This window comes from Bidens hawaiensis, unplaced genomic scaffold (assembly GCF_021521415.1).
Source record: "Bidens hawaiensis isolate Kalapana, Puna unplaced genomic scaffold, B.hawaiensis_p1.1 tig00039465_1, whole genome shotgun sequence".
Taxonomy (NCBI): Eukaryota; Viridiplantae; Streptophyta; class Magnoliopsida; order Asterales; family Asteraceae; genus Bidens; species Bidens hawaiensis.
In genome coordinates, this window is record NW_027496933.1 from 71,797 (window position 1) to 91,000 (window position 19,204).

The 19,204-nt window shown below is 35.0% G+C and overlaps 1 protein-coding gene across 1 annotated transcript; it reads right to left on the bottom strand.

Annotated features, from left to right (window-relative positions):
- Nucleotides 1-17,956: 17,956 nt before the first annotated feature.
- LOC143591219 (uncharacterized) lies at nt 17,957-18,694 on the bottom strand. Its single transcript, XM_077071492.1, has one exon. The coding sequence runs from the start codon at nt 18,692-18,694 to the stop codon at nt 17,957-17,959; it is 738 nt and encodes a 245-aa protein (XP_076927607.1).
- Between the last annotated feature and the right edge of the window lie 510 nt (nt 18,695-19,204).

Genomic DNA, 19,204 nt, shown 5'->3' on the forward strand with positions numbered 1-19,204 from the left:
CACAAAGCCCCGAAAACATAACAAGGAAGTAGGGCTAGAAAAACACCTCAATGCAGTTACGCATATTAATTACGGTTACTCCCCTCTTTAGCTGTGCACGACTAACTTTATTACAATTAAGCATATTAATTACAATCACTATCCATATCGTATTTCTAGTCCATTTATAACCCTCAACGAACGGGGGTCTAGGGGCGGCATCGCCAAGCAGGGTGCATGGGGCAGAGCCCCTGGCTAGGGTCGAGCTTAATTCGAATCACATTTTCAAATAAGCATTTTGATAATTAATTAATTTGCTACCTAAAAGTTCAAGGGCTTCTTTGTAATTGAATCATTCTTTTTCTAAGTTCAGGGATCATTCTGTCCTTTTGTTAAATTTCTTGTTCGTTACATTGCTCTTATCGAATTAGCTTATCTTAGCGAACTGGTCCATGTAGCGAATTGAACCCTTTAATGAACTGGTTATTAAAAGAACTGGACCTTATAACGAACTGGTCCTTTGACGAATCAGTTCATGTAACGAATTGGACCTTCCGATTCGTTACCTCCTCTAATGAATGACTATAACATATCAAGGGTGATTCGTTATCTTTTCCCTTAATGAATAGAACACGAACTGAAGCTAGTTCGTTATGCTTCCATAGACGAATCACCTAACGAATCACCTTTTAATTCGTTAAGTGTTCGTTAACGAACTAGGGTTAGGTCAGAGAATGTCAGAAACATTCTCTAGCATTCCCTTCCTCGTATTACCTTTTCCGGCGCCGTCGCCGGAAACCACAGATTCGCCGGAAAAACGGATTTTAACTCGTTTTTCACCGTTTTTCGTCTCGTTTGATCAAGATCTGAGCTAGGGTGATCCCTAAGCTCATCTTAGGTTCAGTTTATCCCCGATTCCATTCGGATCTCGTGACTTAAACGGTTTAATGGTGTCGGCTCGTCGTTTCGCGATTATATCTAACTGGTTTAAGCTCATACAACATCATACTATCATTACCTTAGGTCGGGGTCGGTTCTTCTTCTATGTTTCGGCTAGAGAGAGAGAGCTTAAGTTTGTGTTTTGATGGTGTATGGAATATGGGTGAAATGAAATTAAATGGGTGATTAAAGGTATATATATTTATTGATCATGGGCTTAAGCCCATGGTCTTTCCTCCTTTCCTTCATAACCCAAGTCCGTAACCCATATCCATTTACCCAACACTAACCCGATCGTAGTAACTAATTTTTAATTTATTAACCGGAACTCAAGAAACGGTATGTTACATATCTCCTAAGAATTGACAACCACCAGATGTTGACTTCCAACTTATGTTGCATCCATCATAGTCACTGTTAGTGTAGACAAGAAGATCAAAGGAATAGTCCTTTGGATACCAAATTCCCAACTCTGGCTTTCCTATTAAGTATCTAACGATTCTCTTTACAGCCATCATATGCGAAACTTTGGGATTGGCTTGAAATATTGAACATACACATACACCAAACATGATATCTGGTCTTATAGCAGTCAGATGCATTGGTGATCCAATTTTGGCTCTGTATTCATGTTGATCTACAGGCTCCCCATTTTCATCAGATACCATCTTTTCATGTATGTCCATTGGAGTAGAAGCTGTCTTCAAATCTTGGCATTTGAATTTGGTTAATATGTCTAGAACATACATGGATTGATTAATGAATATTCCATCCACTTTCAACTAAACTTGCAATCAAAGGAAGAAATTCATCTCTCCCATAGAACTCATGTTGTATTTTGACTTCATGACTTCTTCAAACTCTATACACATCTTCTCATTTGTAGAACCAAAAATGGTATCATCAACATACACTTGAAGTAGGAGTAAATCTCTTCCTATTTTCTTGTAGAATAAGGTCTTGTCATTCGCTCCCCTTTAAAATCCATTAGCAAGTAGATGATTTGACAACTCGTCATACCAAGATCTTGGAGCATTATGTAATCCATATAGAGCCTTGTTAAGTTTGTATGCTCAGGATCCTCAAAACCCGGAGGTTGAGTGACATACACATCCTCTTCCATTTATCCAGTTAAGAAACCAGAATTACATCCGGTTGAAACACTCTAACATTTTTTGGTGCAACATATGCCAAAAAAATTCTTATAGCCTCTAACCTTGCTAGAGGAGCAAACACCTCCTAAAAATCAATTCCTTCTTATTGTAAGCATCCAAGAGCAATTAATCTTGCCTTGTTTATATCACAATTCCTCTCTTAACCCTTTTATTTCTAAAAACCATTTGGTTTCAATTGCATATTTTCCTCTTGGCTTATCAACTAGCTCCCAGACTTGCAAATTTCTGAACTGTGCTAATTTCTCCAGCATAGCTTCTACCCAATTGTTGTCCTTCAGTGCTTGAGCAATGTTCTTTGGTTTTTATTTCTGATAGAAAACATGAATATAAGCAAATGTTTAAAGTTTTAGAAGTACTTCTGGTCACTCTTTCATGCAAGTCACCAGTGATATTTTCAATGGGATGATAACAACCATAGGATGTTTGGATACATACCTTTAAATTTCCAGAAATTTGAAAGGGATGTGGTTGTGAATGGCTAGTTTCAAATAGAGGAAAACCTCAATCCTGTATACCCGTTCAAGCTATCCAACAAAGACCAAGAGTTTCTAGGATTTTCACTTGCTTGATCTCTTCTTGTTCTTCCTTTTACTCGGCCGAGAGAAAGAGAGAAGAGAGAGTCCTTGTGTGTATGAGAGAAGGTGGGGTTGTGAGTTATTCAAGAAATTTAATTTTCCAATAATATTTTTTGCATTTTATTGGAAAAATACAAAAGAGAAGAGAGAGGAGGGGGGGGGGGGGCTCCCTTGGAGCTTTTCCCACCAAAATTTCAAAACCGATCTTTTAATTATTTTTTCTTTTATACATATATGTTATTTATCCAAATAAATAACATCTCTCAAAATATAAATTCCACATAATTTATTTATCACACAAGTGCAATTATTTAGAGAACCAATTTTCTAAATATTATAAGTGTTGATAATTATTAGTTTGATCACATCTAATAATAAATATCGTGGTGTTTGTTAAGCTTGTTATTGGGTATGACCCGACTTTGATCATAACTTACTAGCCACATCAACTCAAATATGTGTCTTGGGCAGATCGTTTCCAACAATCTCCCACTTGCACAAGATACATAGAAGATTGATGCAAGTAGCAAATACCGCCTAACAACGGTTGACTACCCCTAATACGCATGACGAAGTGCCGTTCAATAACATTATCCCCTTCAAGTCCCTTACTTGAAATGATTTAGGTGAAATCATCTTTTATCCTTTTGCCTCAAATGTCATGTTAAATCCTGAGACATAGAGTGATCATTCTTAGTTGATTTAACTTATCAGGCCTTAGACATATAACTCTCAACGAATAAGAGGGACAAATCCCCTATTGACTACATATGTCTCTCACTATCACCATGTACTATACTTGAGCTTAGCCTTATGTACTGACATATTTCTGAGTAGCGAAGAACTAAGTCAAAGCATAATAGTCGGTGAATATCAAGACCCAATATGTATCTCAGGTCGGAGGATACTATGATGTTCGCCTTTACTCAAATTTACTTATGGCCAAAAATCACAAGGATTCCTTGCAGTAAAAATTGAGAGCGGGTCAGTCCAATATTTATCCCATAAATATCTAAGAACCTTGATAGGAAGCCTTGCTATATTCATACCTTATGAATATCTACCTATCCAAGTTCATAATAGTCTTACCTTCATACTTGTTCCCACAAATATGATCGACTATAGACATTTAGAACAATTAACTTATTCATGGATTTAAACATGCTAAAATGGAACATAAATCAAAAGCATAATCATAAACCAATCATATGATTGAGTCAAAATAAAAATTGTTCCGCTATCTAAATACAAAATTTGATCAAATCCAATCACTAGAATTTCGAAGTCCTAATGCACAATTATGACATTCATGCTTTGGCCTTTCTAGGAACTTCGTGAGTGGATCCGCAATGTTTTGATCATTGTGTACTTTGTGAATACATATCTTTCCCTTTTCAACTTCACCCCTTATGTATTTGAATCTCCTCTCAAGGTGTCTTGTCTTTTTTTGTGCACGGGGTTCCTTGATTTGAGCAATCGCACCCTCGTTGTCACAAAAGATTTTTAGATGGTCCTGAATGGTACAGATTACCCCTAGATCAGCCACGAACTTTCTAATCCACGCAGCTTCTTGAGCTGCCAATGAGGCGGAGATGTATTCCGATTAATTGGTGGAAAATGCTACCACATCTTGTTTTGCGCTATTCTAAGAGACAACCCCACCATTTAAAACGAAAACATATCCCGATTGTGATTGAGAATCATCTCGATCAGTTTGGAAACTCGCATCCGTGTAACCCTTTACAACGAGTTTCTCCTCACTAGGGCCATATATTATAAACATGTCCTTAGTCCTTCTAACGTATTTCTATATGCTCTTAACCGCCATCCAATGGCTAGTTCCCAGATTTTGTTGGTATGTGCTTGTCATGCTCAAATCGCATGACACATCCGGTCTAGTGCATATCATGGCATACATGATGGATCCTATAGCAGATGCATATGGGATTCCATTCATTTTGTCTGGCTCATCATTTGAGCTTCGACATTGAGATACACTCAATATTGTTCCTCTTTGAATAGGAACCAAACCTTTCTTAGAGTCGTCCATCTTGAAGCTTTTCAAGGTTTTGTCAAGGTATGCACTTTAATTTAAACCTATAAACCGCCTTGATCTATCCCTATAGATCCTTATTCCCAGAATATAGGCGGCTTCACCAAGATCCTTGATGGAAAAAAAACTTCCAAGCCAGGCTTTTACACCTTCCAAGGTTGGAATGTCATTTCTAAATAGTAGTATGTCATCAACATATAATACCAGAAAGGTAATGATGCTCCCACTAGCTTTCTTATACACACAACCTTCATCAACGTTCTGGATGAATCCAAATTTCTTAACTTCATCATCAAAATGGTGATTCCAAATTCTAAATGCTTGTTTCAATCCATAGATTGACTTCTTTAACTTGCATACTTTGTTAGGATGTTGTGGATCGACAAAACCTTCAGGCTGAATCGTATAGACATCTTATTCAAGGTGTCCATTTAGAAAAGAGGTTCTGACATCCATTTGCCAAATCTCATAGTCACAATATGTGGCTATGGCAAACAATATCCTAATAGACTTTAGCATCACCACAAGCGAGAAAATTTCATCGTAATCAACCCCTTGAGTTTGAGTGAAACTTTTTTCTACAAGTCTAGCTTTATAAGTATCCATGTTTCCATGCATATCAGTTTTCTTCTTGAAAACCCACTTACTTCTAGCCACTTTGGAATTAAGAGGTGGTGCAACCAAGTCCCATACTTGGTTGTTATGCATGGATTGCATCTCAACTATGATGGCTTCAAGCCATTTATCACAATCATATTCTGATATTACATCATGGTATGTGGTAGGTTCATCCGAATCCACCACATATCATCTATCTATGAAAAATCCATATCTTTCGGGTGGATGGTTAATTCTACCAGATTTGCGAACGTTTTGTGTGTCTTGATCAACCATTTGATCATTCTCAACAACCTCTGGTTAATTGCTAGTGTAACCAAACGTGTATCGGCTTGTGGTTCTCGATCCTCTTCCATAAGGAATTTTCTTTCTAAGTACTCAGCCTTTCGAGCAACAAACACCTTTCGCTCGTTTGGATTGTAGAAATAATTTCCTATAGAAGCTTTGGGATATCCTACAAAGATACACTTAGTGGATCGACTATCAAGTTTGTTTGGGTGTTGTGCTAAACATAAGACTCACAACCCCATACCTTTAAATATGATAATGATGGAACCCTTCCATGCCATATTTCAAAAGGTGTCCTTTCCCTTATGACACACTTGTTTTGGTCAACAAGTGTTGTCAATTTTAGGTGGCTATGGTTATGGACTTGTGTTTGTTATTTATGCTTGTGTGGTTGATTTATATTTTTTTATCATATTTGGATATGGATGTTAACAAATTAAAATCAACAACTTGCATAAAATTGATTCCTTGGAAATTGTTGAGTAATAAATTGGTTTTATTAACTATTAATGATTTCATAATTAAATGGGTTTTATTAAAGGAATTATGAAAATTGCTTTTGAAAAGGTACCATACATTTGAATGAATGCAAATGGAAAGTACATAAAATAGTTTTCCAATCTAGAATTTTGAAAACTAAAATCCCTTTTAAAACGAGTTAAACACCATCCTTTTATACGACACTCGAATCACTTGTGAACTTGATGTGGGATAAAGGTCACCTAACCGAATTTAAAAAACTTATGTGTTTGAGGTGGATTTTCAATACTTGTGGGATAAAGGCCACCTAACCACTTGTATGTGTTAACTTACACGTGTGTATAAGTAGGACGACTTGATTTGGAAACCATGTGAATAGGGTCACCGAAGCATGGCGTACAAAGGTGTTGATGGGATTAAACATGCCAACTTAACATATTATGTTTAACCGATCCCATAAAACTAGATGTTGCAAAGGGTTGCAATCGTCAAACATTGACTACCTTGTTAATTTGAATAGTAGGATAAAGGTCACCTTCTAGATTTTAATCATTAATTTTCTTGTAGACATTAAAGGGTATTAACGATTAAAATTTATTAATGATATTGAAAATACTAAAATTGAGCTTTGCTAAATTTATAGATGGCGGCAAACAACCCGCCTAACGGAATTTTCCCACCTATTCATAATCTATCACTGAGATCCCTTCTAGATAAGGATCGTCTGAAATACAACAATTTTATGGATTGGTATAAAAACTTGAGAATTGTTCTCAAGCAAGAAAAAAATCCTATATTTAGGACGATATCCTATTCCTGATGAAGCTGATGTTAATGACTTGGATGCCTACAATGATTGGTTACAATACACCTAGGATTCAATGCAAGTTTCTTGCCTCATGTTGGGAACAATGATTCTCGAGATCCAAAAGGATTTCGAGAATCATGGGACATATGACATGATCACCCAGCTTAAAGAAATGTTACTTACTCAAGAAAGGGTGGAACGCTTCGACACGGCTCGAGCGTTTCATGCATGTCATATGGAAGAAACCCAATCTGTCTCATCTTATGTGCTTAAGATGAAAAGCCACATTGATCGGCTTGAACGACATACCTGTCCTGTCTCAAAAGAGTTAGCCACGGATATAATCCCAGTGGCTTAACTAAAAGATTTGAGACATTTATTATGAATTATAACATGAATGGATGGGACAAGAGTATTGGTGAGCTTCACGCAATGCTCAAAACAGCCGAAGCCGGTTAACTCAAATATGTGTCTTGGGCAGATCGATTACAACATCAATATTTTAATAACATATTTGGAAATTGTTTTAAAGTATAGGGGTACTTTGGTAAACGTATGTAAGGCTCATTCGCTAGTGTAATGATAATGAATGTGGTTGTGTGTTTTGTTCCTCATTCGTTACGAATGTTAATAAACGAAGGGTAACATATGAGAGGCCTTTCACTATGGCTTGTATAGCGAATGGCACATTGAATGGAATGCTCATTCATTAGGAATGTCTAACGAATCATAACCTATTTAAACCCCTTTAATTTATTCTAATTAACAGAGTTCTTATTTTATCTTGTTTATTCTCATTACTCTATCCAAATTCACTCTAAATACACACAGTTTACCTAATTGAGTTTATACACGATCATATCAACAACTAAATCATAATAGACGAATCATCCATGGATTTTCATATTTTCATTGTATGATAATTTGATTAGTTAAAAATTCAAATCAAGATTTTTTGTTCAGTTAGTCATTACAAAGATTCAGTAATAGAAAATTCCCGAATCCATGGATTGACACTAGGTTCTTGCCGAAATTTTATTACAAACTATAGGTACCCTTGCCTTTCGTGTGTGGTTTAGTTGTTGGTGAAAACTATTTTTAAACCCCGATTTGAAGAACTTTTGTCCAAATATATATATATATATATATATATATATATATATATATATTCTCACATGTTAAACACCTTGACATGCAAGCATATAACATTTAATTGAACACATACATGTATAATCATTATCAAGAATTGTGGTTGAGGACTCATTTAACTTAAATATTGAGGTTGTGGTACGCATATTTCCTTGAAAATAAAAGAGGGAAAACATGGGTGTGATTACTCACCTTAGCAAAGTGAACGAGCAGGTGATAACTTGTTTTTGGAATAAAATACCTAAAATCAAGGCAAATGATTAGAACATAAGGGACAAGCTAATGAATTAATGATGGGAAATCGTCCACATACATTTCTTGGATGTTAAACTAGAATATCTAAGCGTTTAAAATTGATTTGTTGAAGCAAATCATTGAATCAAAATTTAAAAATGACAACTACGTCCAAAAAATTTTACTCATAACATCTATAAAACTGAAAATTGAAAATTGAAGAATGTTACACCGAATAAAATTTTACTCATAACATCTATTGGTAAGGTATGGGTAAACATTTAATCTATCTTAAAACATTGAGCGGGAGGGGTGATAGTGTAAATCCGTGTTTTTGTTTGACATTTTTTTCTCTTATTAAAATCTAGTTCCATTGAAACATTTAAAAACTCAAATAACTTCTACAAAATTAAAATTTGAAAATGTAAACACACAAAAACAAGACTTTTATTCTCGTTAATATGAGTATAGTACTGTTACTTTTACACATGATGTTTTAAAAGCTATATTCGTGCACAATTCCACAATCAACAATGTTGTACCCCATTGCGTAATGTGTTTATACCCATTTACAATGTGTGGTGCGCATAAGTTTTTAAAATATAGCCCAATTCCCATTTACATAATGTATTTATATCCTTTTCCATTCTGACAAATAAAAAGGAATTAACTGATACAAGTACCCCCTCTTCCTTAAATGTATCGTTAATTTTTTATGCTATCATATGTGTTGGGTAAACAGTGGTTTAAAATTTAATCAACCTTAATGTGTGACATAAAATACTTTTAGTTCATCATTAATAATTATTTTTCACACACATGTACCTTAACACTTGATTGATCATCATCAGCCACAACTAAGAAAACACATGATCAAATTATCGAGTTCGTGTGTACCATGGTTAAATCATGATCTCTACACCAACATGAAGATGAAGAAATCATAAGATTAAACCATTGAAGATAAATTAACAACTTAGTCAAAGTTAAGTTGTTAGTATTTATAAAATTAGTCACATGTTTTGGTCAACCTAAAGAAGCCGAAACTGAAGACAATGACCACATACAACGTTAACATTGGCAATTCCAATGTGAAATGGGCAGGTGTCCATGGTTGCTGAAAGCGATTGTGTAAGTAACCATCGAGCCACTTGTGTGACATTCGTCATTTTTCATTTTGTTATTAATGTGGTTTTGTATTCAGATTATTCATCATTAATAAAGCACACATTTTATTAGTAATTATTGGTGTTTGATTCATTTTATATTATTTTATAGTCTCTACTCGTTTAATAATTCAAAAATTCATTTATTTTATGTTGATATTGTGTTAAACCAAAGTCCCAGAGCGATTCTTATCAAAAATCAAAGTTTTGGGTTTCCAAAGCAAGTTGTGCTACACGATAACCGGAACTAAACCCATCACGAAACGCAATGGGGAGGGTTTTCCTGTCACATCTCGGCCCATCGTGCAAAGCGACTGGCAAGGAAGTTTACCCTTAGCGATAAGATATGGACATGTTTGCAGGATATGTTAAACCGAGTTATAGGATTTTGCCTGAACCTCTTCCATTTTTTTAAATTATTCTTCAAGATTAGACTATTGTCATTATTCATTGAGAAACCACTAATATGATTCAATACGTTTAACCATCTAATCATTTGATATGAATTATTATTAGATCTGAATGATGACATTAACTATGTGTAACAGTGTGTTTAGAGAGTATTTTATAGAGTAACGAGGCTCATATGATAATAATAAGAACTGTTAACATACATTATACAGGATTGGAATTCACTCCGGATGGGGGGCAACAAATTGGTGTTATCAGGGTGTTGTTGGGCTTGAGATTGAGTCATGTATGAAATAAGCTTTTTGAGCTCCATGAATTTATAGTTCAACTTGTGAATTTGATCTGCCATTTACTAAATGATTTTAAAATTAACTAACTGAATAGTCTCATCGGTTGCTGTCAGTGGTTTACCTAGTTTAGCAGTTTTATCTATACCAACATCAGGATTTTCATCCAAAGATTTTACAGATGCACCTTTGTCTTGGTACCGGGGACTTCAAACTGTTTTTATATGAAGATATCATCAGTTGTTGCCGAGAGTTGAGTCTTAGTTCCAAAACTACAAACCAACTAAGAAAACTTTGTTTCATCAGTTGTAGTAGTTGCTTCTAATCCCATATCCAAATCACCTATAGTGAAAGTGATATGTGCTTCCTCTTGCTCTGGGCTGGTAATGCCCTTATCAGCATCAGCAGTTTTTGTTGCGGTTAGCCTTTCTGGTGATTTGGTGATGAGAGGAAAACTTGCAAAGAGGTGGGAAACTTTGGTAGTTACTTGAGCAGTAACCCTAGGAGAGGGGCTTGAAGTTGAAGTGCAAAGTAGCCCTCCTACCCTTTGATGTGGGTCCCCTGTGATTACAACAGCTTCCTTTTGTGAGGAAGTATGAGGATTTGGTTTTGGTTAGGGTGTGATATGTTGTGAGGAAGTAACAATAGTCATATTTCTATGTGGACTTTGTGGTTCCATAGGAGATTCAGGCACCTCATCCTCCTGAACCACAAATTTGGTTATTTTTTTGATGGATTTGGGTTTTGTGGATTTCATGAAAGTTTTCTTTTTGGTGTTAGGTATGTGTCTCAAGGTACTACTGGTGCTGACGTATCAATAGTTTGTGTAGGTTCCTTCTCATCAACCAAATTGACGATTTGGAATCCTTCATTCTCGAAAATATCTCATTGCTGAGACTTTGAATTTTAATGGGTGATCCTTGGATCAAATATGAGTTTATTAATACCTTCATTATGTATACCGCTACAAATATTGGATACATTATAAACGGTTTTCCTTTTGGGTAACTCAATGCTTTTACATGTGAAATAAATTCATTAAAAATGGATTTTGAAAAGTAGTAGTTCTCACTAGTTATAATGGAATAGGCCAGATATTGAGCACTCAATGGTAATTCATTCCAACTGGTGGTTTTGCATGACGTACAATGAAGTAGAGTATGTAAAAGGAACTTCATTAGAGAGAAAGTAGTTTTTGTAAAGTGTAGCCTCTTGAGTTAAACCCAAATAGCCTCTCTATTAGTTCAGACTTCAGTGTTTGTTTAACATTTTTGACTGAAAAATCACCATCATTCGACTCCAGATGTTTTGAGATGAGTGAAGATGAAACGAATTCCACCATGTTGCCTACCTTTGTTTTGATAAACAATGGCGTTCTATCATCTTCTGCATATTGCATAGACGCATTCTTCAAAAGTCACTGAGGGTTTGGGGATAGACATCGGGATCTATTGTCCATAGATTGAAGAAACTACTACCAGTGATTGTCCTGAACATGTTTTAGTACTCAAGATGTGCAGCACTTGAGATGAGATATGGCAATGGATTGTGTGGAAACTTGAATTACATGTTTATAAGGGTTTTGAGCCATGATTATAGTAATGAGAGATGATGAATGCATAGAGTGAGCGAGTGATTTAGATGATGGATGACGATGTGTAATATTGGTAAAACCTTTATTTGGAGTGTAGAAAGATTATTAAGTAAGGTAATCTTTTGATTAGTGAAATATTAGGTAGTTTTAGCATGTAGATAATCAAAAGTTACCGTTGAAACCACTTCTCCATTGAAATAACAGCTAGTAAACCCAAACAACTGTTGAAGAGATGAAACAACCGTTGCTTGTAATTGATCAGTTGGTTTGAATAAAAGTAATTAGTATTTTGAAAATACTAATTGTAATCGATAGTTTAGGTAACAAATGTTTTGAACAATTGTTTTTTTTTTATTTTTCACAACAGTAGTTTAGAAAAACAGTATTTTGAAAACACTGATCAATAGTATGAATAAAAATTGATCAGTATTTTTGAAAGCATCAGTTTTCCATTGCCCCATACATCAAAAGATATATAAAATATTCTTTTTGAAGTATTTGAAGATACTTTATTATCAAAATAAGCTACAAATAACTGGTTTGATTTTGTAAAATGATCATTCATAGATTTAGCATCCCAGTCTGGAAATCAATCTTTGAAAATTTGTTGAATCACGTGCTTTAGTGAACACATCAGCTAATTGATTCTCAAATGTAACATGCTCAATTGAAATCAAACCTTTTTCATAAAAACCTCTGATGAAGTGATGTCTTATCTCAATGTGATTAGTCTTTGAATGCCAAACTAGATTTTTGATGATGTTCAAAGCAACTTCATTATCCAATTTCAATGGAGTTTTTAAAGCAGTTATCCAATAATCAAGTAATTGGTTTTGTAGCCAAAGTAGTTGAGTTGTACAACTTGCAGCAACAATATACTCCAGATGTTGATTTTCTTGTCATTTGACATCCTGCATAATCACTATCTACAAAACCAACAAGCTAGGTTTTATGTTGGATGGATACTAGATTCCCAAGGAATGAGCACCTTTAAGATATCAAAATATTCTTTTGACATCACTTAATTGAGATTCCCTTGGTGAAGCCTAATATGTTGCACATACACACACATGTTGCATGCACATCTAGTCTAGATGAAGTTAGATACAATAAAGACCCGATCATGCATCTATACAAGGTTTGAACATATTCATCAGATTCATCTTGTGATAATGGATCAATTTTTCTCATGGGCGTGGCACTTGTTTTGTAATCAGTTATTTTAAACTTTTCAAGGAGATTTTTAACATATTTTCTCATGGGCGTGGCACTTGTTTAGATGTCAAGCCCAAAAAGTATTGTAACTCACCCATATTACTCATTTCAAATTCAGATTTCATGATTTTTGTAAACTCATCAAATAAATTTGTATTCGTGGATCCAAATATGATGTCATCTACATAAATCTGAACAAGAAGTAAATATTTTCTCTCTTTTTTGAGAAACAATGTCTTATCAATTTGTCTTCTTTAAAACTGATTTGAAATCAAAAATGTGGAATTTCTGTCATACCAAGCTCTTGGAGCTTGTTTGACTCCACTAGGTGCTTTCTTAAGCTTGTAATACATAGTCATGATTAAAAGCATCTTCAAACCCTAGTGGTTGTGTGACATACACTTATTCTTTAATGTCACCATAAAAGAAAGCTCATTTGACATCCATTTGAAACATTGTGATGTTGTGAGTAGTTGCATATGCAGGAAACAGTCGAATTCCTTCAAGTCTTTCAACACGTGCAAAGGTTTTTTCATAGCCAATCGCTTCTTCTTGAAGATATACTTGAACTACCAACCTTGCCTTATTGGTTTTGTATCATAATTCATCTTTCATCAGTATTGTTCCAGAATACCAATTTTGTGCCAATAAGATTTATTCCTTTCTGGCCTTGGGCATAACTTCCAAACATGCAATTTTGTGAATTCATGAGTTCTTATTGCATGGCTTCAACCCAACTGTTTTTTCTTAAAGCAATTTGATACTTTGTTGGTTCAAGTTGAGATATAAAGCCAACAAAGAAGCAAACATTTGCTTCTTGATTATGGTAAGAACACCATGTTGAATGTCTACAATTATTTTCTCTTAAGGATGAACATGATGAAACACATAAGGAACAATGCCCGTATAGTGTTTGTTGAGTGTGTTGGTGAAACTACTGATGTGGAAACAATTGTTAGATGTGGAGGCATGTGAGGTATACAACTAATGAACTTTCAAAAGTGGGATAAGAAGATTCATTTTGGATGTCAGTTGTTTGAAGATAAGTAGCTTCACTTCCTTGTTCCGTAGATTTCACTTGATCATTGTTCTCTGTAATTGAGTTTTCAAAGAAATATAGCCCAATATATTGAATACCTGCAACAGCCTTGATTTAAAAAAGTGAGCCTCGGGTGAGACAAGGCGAGAGGCAACCTAAGGCGAGGGCCTATTCGCTTTATGCTAGTCAAGGAGAGCAATGTTTAAAAGGCAAGCCAGAGGCGATTATTTAGGCAAAAAGCGACCTAAAGCGAAGCTGAGGCATGCGCCTATAAGCAGAGGTGGTTTTTAAGCATCTAAATGTTGTACAATATGTTTGTTAGGTTGTATGTGTAAGTAGTTTATTTATTAAATCATATATAATGCTTAAATATAGCTACGTTATGGGTTGGGATGCTAAAATCCATAATATATACATATAAAAATTATACAAGTATGTTTATCTGATGTTCAAAAAGCTTTCTCTTTTCCGCATGGCGCGTCACGCTTCTCTTTTGAGCCCTGTCGCTTTTCCTCGGCTCTGACTTTTTGGAACCAAGGCAACAACGGATTTATTATTTTTCGGCTCATATATTAAAGTATCAAGATTAAACAGATCAGCAGGATCATTAGGGATTTTTGTCACACCCCGACTAGGTAGTTGCGGAAGCGTAATACGGAAATGTAATAGATAACACTGGTATCAACAATATTGTTCATAAAGAAATTCAACAACTAATTTACATCATTTTACATGGGTTGGTACTATGTTTACAAACTAGATGAGAATCACATAACCGGTTTACGAGCTTTTTATTTAATATTAAATGTCTGCGTCTATTCACAGCTATTCAACTCTCCTTCTAACACCAAGCATGTAAGCAATTCATTCCACTTTCGCTTTACCTGAAAAGCATGTTAAAACGGGTCAACTACGTCTAGTTGGTGAGTTTCAAGTTTCACGAGTATCAACGAAATCAGTATACGAGTTCGTAAAGTTTACAGTGTGTATGTATACATGTATGTGTATGATGTATTATACTAAGCCACAAGTGAAACCGAAACGAGCTAAAACACATGGCCACCCCTGCCCATGCACTCCCGTTGGCATTTAACAGCCACTTTGCCCCAAGTATGTACTATGTCTAACACTACATAGCAGTATGTATTAAGTTTAAATGACAATGTGCAACTGGGTTAACATGTTCCGGCATACCCCACCGGCTCTGTCAGTTGGGTTTGTTAAATCGATAGTACTATCCACACGTCACCGGCACGAAGTTAGTCACTTATGTTTGTGGGGACTTGTCAAGTGTTAGTACTTAGGTAATCCACATCATCACACGTTTTCAAATATATAAGTATATGTAAACATGCTTTTCACCCCAAAAGTTCGTAAACCAGTTTAGAAAGTGGGGGACTTGAAACTCACCTTAATGTTGTTCAAGCTGGTGGTACGTATCGGTAACTAGAATGTCTCGATTAAAGCTTGACTCCTATAACCGGTATCGTACTGTTAATACTAGTACAGTGTTTAAACCAAATCGGGCTGTATAACTAGTCTGGGTATAGCTGTTAGGCCTAGAACATGATTATAGTCTTAGATTGTGACGTTGTATACTATGAAATGATTAAAACTGGATTTGGCTCAGTTTCACCGTTTCCCGAGCCTAGCCAAGTTGATCGTTTATGTGTTTCGGGATTAGGTAAGATCACATAAACTTAAGTAAATATATTGATTGATAAAATGATTTGATTTATGAAAGAATTTTAAGGTTTCGGTATCTGGTTTGATCGCAGGGTTCGTTTCCGTTTTCACACTGGTTTGATTATACAAAACGCGTACAATCCACCCGAATTGTCCAGAATTCTCGTAAAAAGTTCCTTTTTATCAATTTCATTCAAAAATATGATATTTGACCACTTTTGACATTTTGACATACCAGTCAGTCCGTTAAACACAAAACTGCCGGTTTCGTTAAAACAATTATAATTTAAATCTTTGAATAATCATAACTAAATATGTACTTATATATAAATTATGTAAATTTTTGTAAAAATACATTAATACATGGAGAATTTTATAAAAATATTTTCAGAAATTTTATGATTAATTATTTATTTATAAAAATTCATTTAATAGGTTATAATCGTGTAATAAATGGCCTGTTTATATCAAACGACCTCCAAAAAATCCGATAATTTTTACAAATGGCCTCAATGTTATTACATAGCCCCAGAAAAATCTCCAGAACCTAAATCTTTTGAAAAAATGCCTTTTTGTACGTTTTTCGGCTGTTAAGATTCGGTTAAACCATAATTGCACAAACCATATATAGAAATTTCCAATGATCCCCAAACTTTACCAGTGATCTTAAAATCACATATTAATCTCCAAATCCAAATTTCAGAATTTTTCAATATGTTTAGCTATTTTTCCCAAATAAACGCTCATAAACGGAAATAAATTCACCAAATATTCTCCGTTTATCGAAAAATTACCAAATTTGAACAGGGACTCATTTATATGATCCCTATTGTCATTGTAAATTTTCAAAAGCAAACAACAAGCACGTCATAACCTATGAGAGATTCTCCTCCCCGGGATGAGTTCTCCTAGGGTGAATGATATTTCTTGTGTATGCATGAATGTATGCATGTATGAGTGGTTCATCTTTATGAGAATCATTCGACTAATGATATCATACTACCATTTCTATCTTGTTTATGTTTCGATTACATATATGTGTTCATACTACTTTATTGATTATTGTTAATCAAATCATGCTCTCTACCAATACATCTCATCCGTCCATTAGATCGTTCAAGAGTAAATACATGTTGTAGATCGTTCCTAGATCCGAGTTCGTTTATCACCGTTTATGTACACGCTTCCGCACCGGGGCTCGGTTATGTCAGATGGTATCAGAGCGGGTTACCGTATCGTTCAGACTAACCGCTGAATTTGATTCCATTCGCTCTTGAATCCGCTATGGACGTTAAACTTGATGTTTGTTAAAGTTTTCGTGGATTTTTGCAAGTATTTTGTTGAAATTTGATGATTTGAAGGTGATTTATGTGAATTGATGATTGAGTTGATGATTATTTCGGAGTTTCAACATCAGTTTCACGTTTATAGGTTCAGTTTCGCTTAAATGTACTGTTTTCGGTTCATTTTTTGGTCAAACACGTTTATATTTGATGTTCAAGACTTGATTGTTTGATGAAATTGAGGCTAGATTGGTGATAGAATGTTGATTTCATGATGATTTGATGAGATTGCAATGATTAATTTTATGTATCAAGTGATTTATTTCGGATATAAGAAATTATGGTTTGTATGTTGAAAATTTGGGGGGAAACGGTTATTCTATGTTCGAACATGTTTACATATGGAGTGAGATGTTGCTGCTGCATAAGTATTCAAGATGTTGGCTGATATGATATTTTGTAGCTGCTGCTATGGTTTTGTTTCAGCCTGTTAAGGAGCTATATGATGTAAACTTTGGTGATCAAACAAACTTGATATAATAACAAGAATTGAATATAGAACAAGAAGATGATGTATAAACGAATTCCGATTAATATTATTTGTCTGATACAAATTAAAGATCGATGGAGGGGTATATAAACCCTACAATGTTTCATCAGAAACGGTTATAACGTATTTACAATACTAACCCTAACCTATTTACAATGACACTTTTAACCTAAACATACTTTAAACTAATAACAAACAGACCCTTAACGTTTATAATATAAATAATATTTTGTTTAACTTCAATACTCCCCCTTAAACTAAATATAGTTTAAGTGAGGTCTTCATTCTTCAATATCTTTTATAACAGAGTTGGTTCCTCGTCCTCCTCGTGGATTTGATTCGCGTCCTCCTTCTTTTCCCATGTTGGACATTCATTTTTGTAATGCCCAAGTTCATGACACTTGTGACACATTATGTGAATCTTGTCCTATTGTACTCGACCATCGCCTCGACTTCTTACGGACCCCCGACCTTTTCCTTGGCAACGTCCAAAGCCCTCCCGATATGAGTTCCCACAACCGCAATGCTCACATTTATGGTGTTTGCCCATTTCCTTTTCATTTTTTTTAGTGAATAGAAGTTTATCTGACACGTCTTCCTCCTTAGTTTGCTTCTTAGTGCGTTCCTCGAAAGACTTCAACCTCCCAACTGCTTCTTGGAACGGCATCGTATTAAGATTTGCAAATTGTTCGATCACTGCTACTATCTGAATGTATTTTTCTGGTACAGACCCCAAAAGCTTTCGAACTAATCTTTTATCATCCAAAGTGTGCCCAAGACTACTTGCTTGTGATGCGATTTGACTAATCTTTCCAGCATAAACATCGAGTGATTCGTTAACATTCATCTTTAATGATTCAAAATCTGACTCGAGTGTTTCAATGCGTGCTTGCTTAACTCTATCAACCACCACGTGTCGAACCTTTAATGCATCCCAAATATCTTTTTCTGAAGTAAGATTTGCAATTTGCAAAACCATATTTTCTGGATGTGCTTGATATAGTAATGCAATTTCCATATTATTTTTCTTTTCATCCACTTCTGCTTCTGTTTCTGCACTTGGTTCCACTACTTCCCAAATTCCATGGACATTAAAAATTGCTCGAATCCTTACAGCCCAAATCGTGTCATTTGTGGAATTTAGAATTGGACATTGGAAAGTCATTGACGTTCCTCATTCCTTAATTGCAACTGGTTCTTTTTTAGATGATTCGTCCCCCATAGTGCGTGCCTACTTTCTATTCCAAACTAATAAACCCTTCTACTAAAAACTTTTCCTTATCTTCCCACAAGTAATAATCAACTATGATAATACTTGTACAAGATTTTTTTTTAAAAAAAAACAAAACCTGGTTACCCTTTTGGTTCCTAATCTGATCAAACCCGCTTCGCTGTTGAAATCAAACCCGCCTACTGTTGATGCCAATCCCGCCAATCTGCTGTTGACAATCAAACCCACCTCTCTGCCGTTGAAAATCAATCCTGCTTCTCCGCTGTTGATAACGACTCCCCTTAACCAAAAACTTAACCGTCTGTTTCCTTTCATATCAATTTATTTTCTATGCAATACTGAATTTGTAGAAAACAAAACCAAAATACTAAAAAACCTTTACTCCTCTAATAATTCTTTACACAATTGTTTACTAAAACAATTGTATAATATCCCAGTAAATAA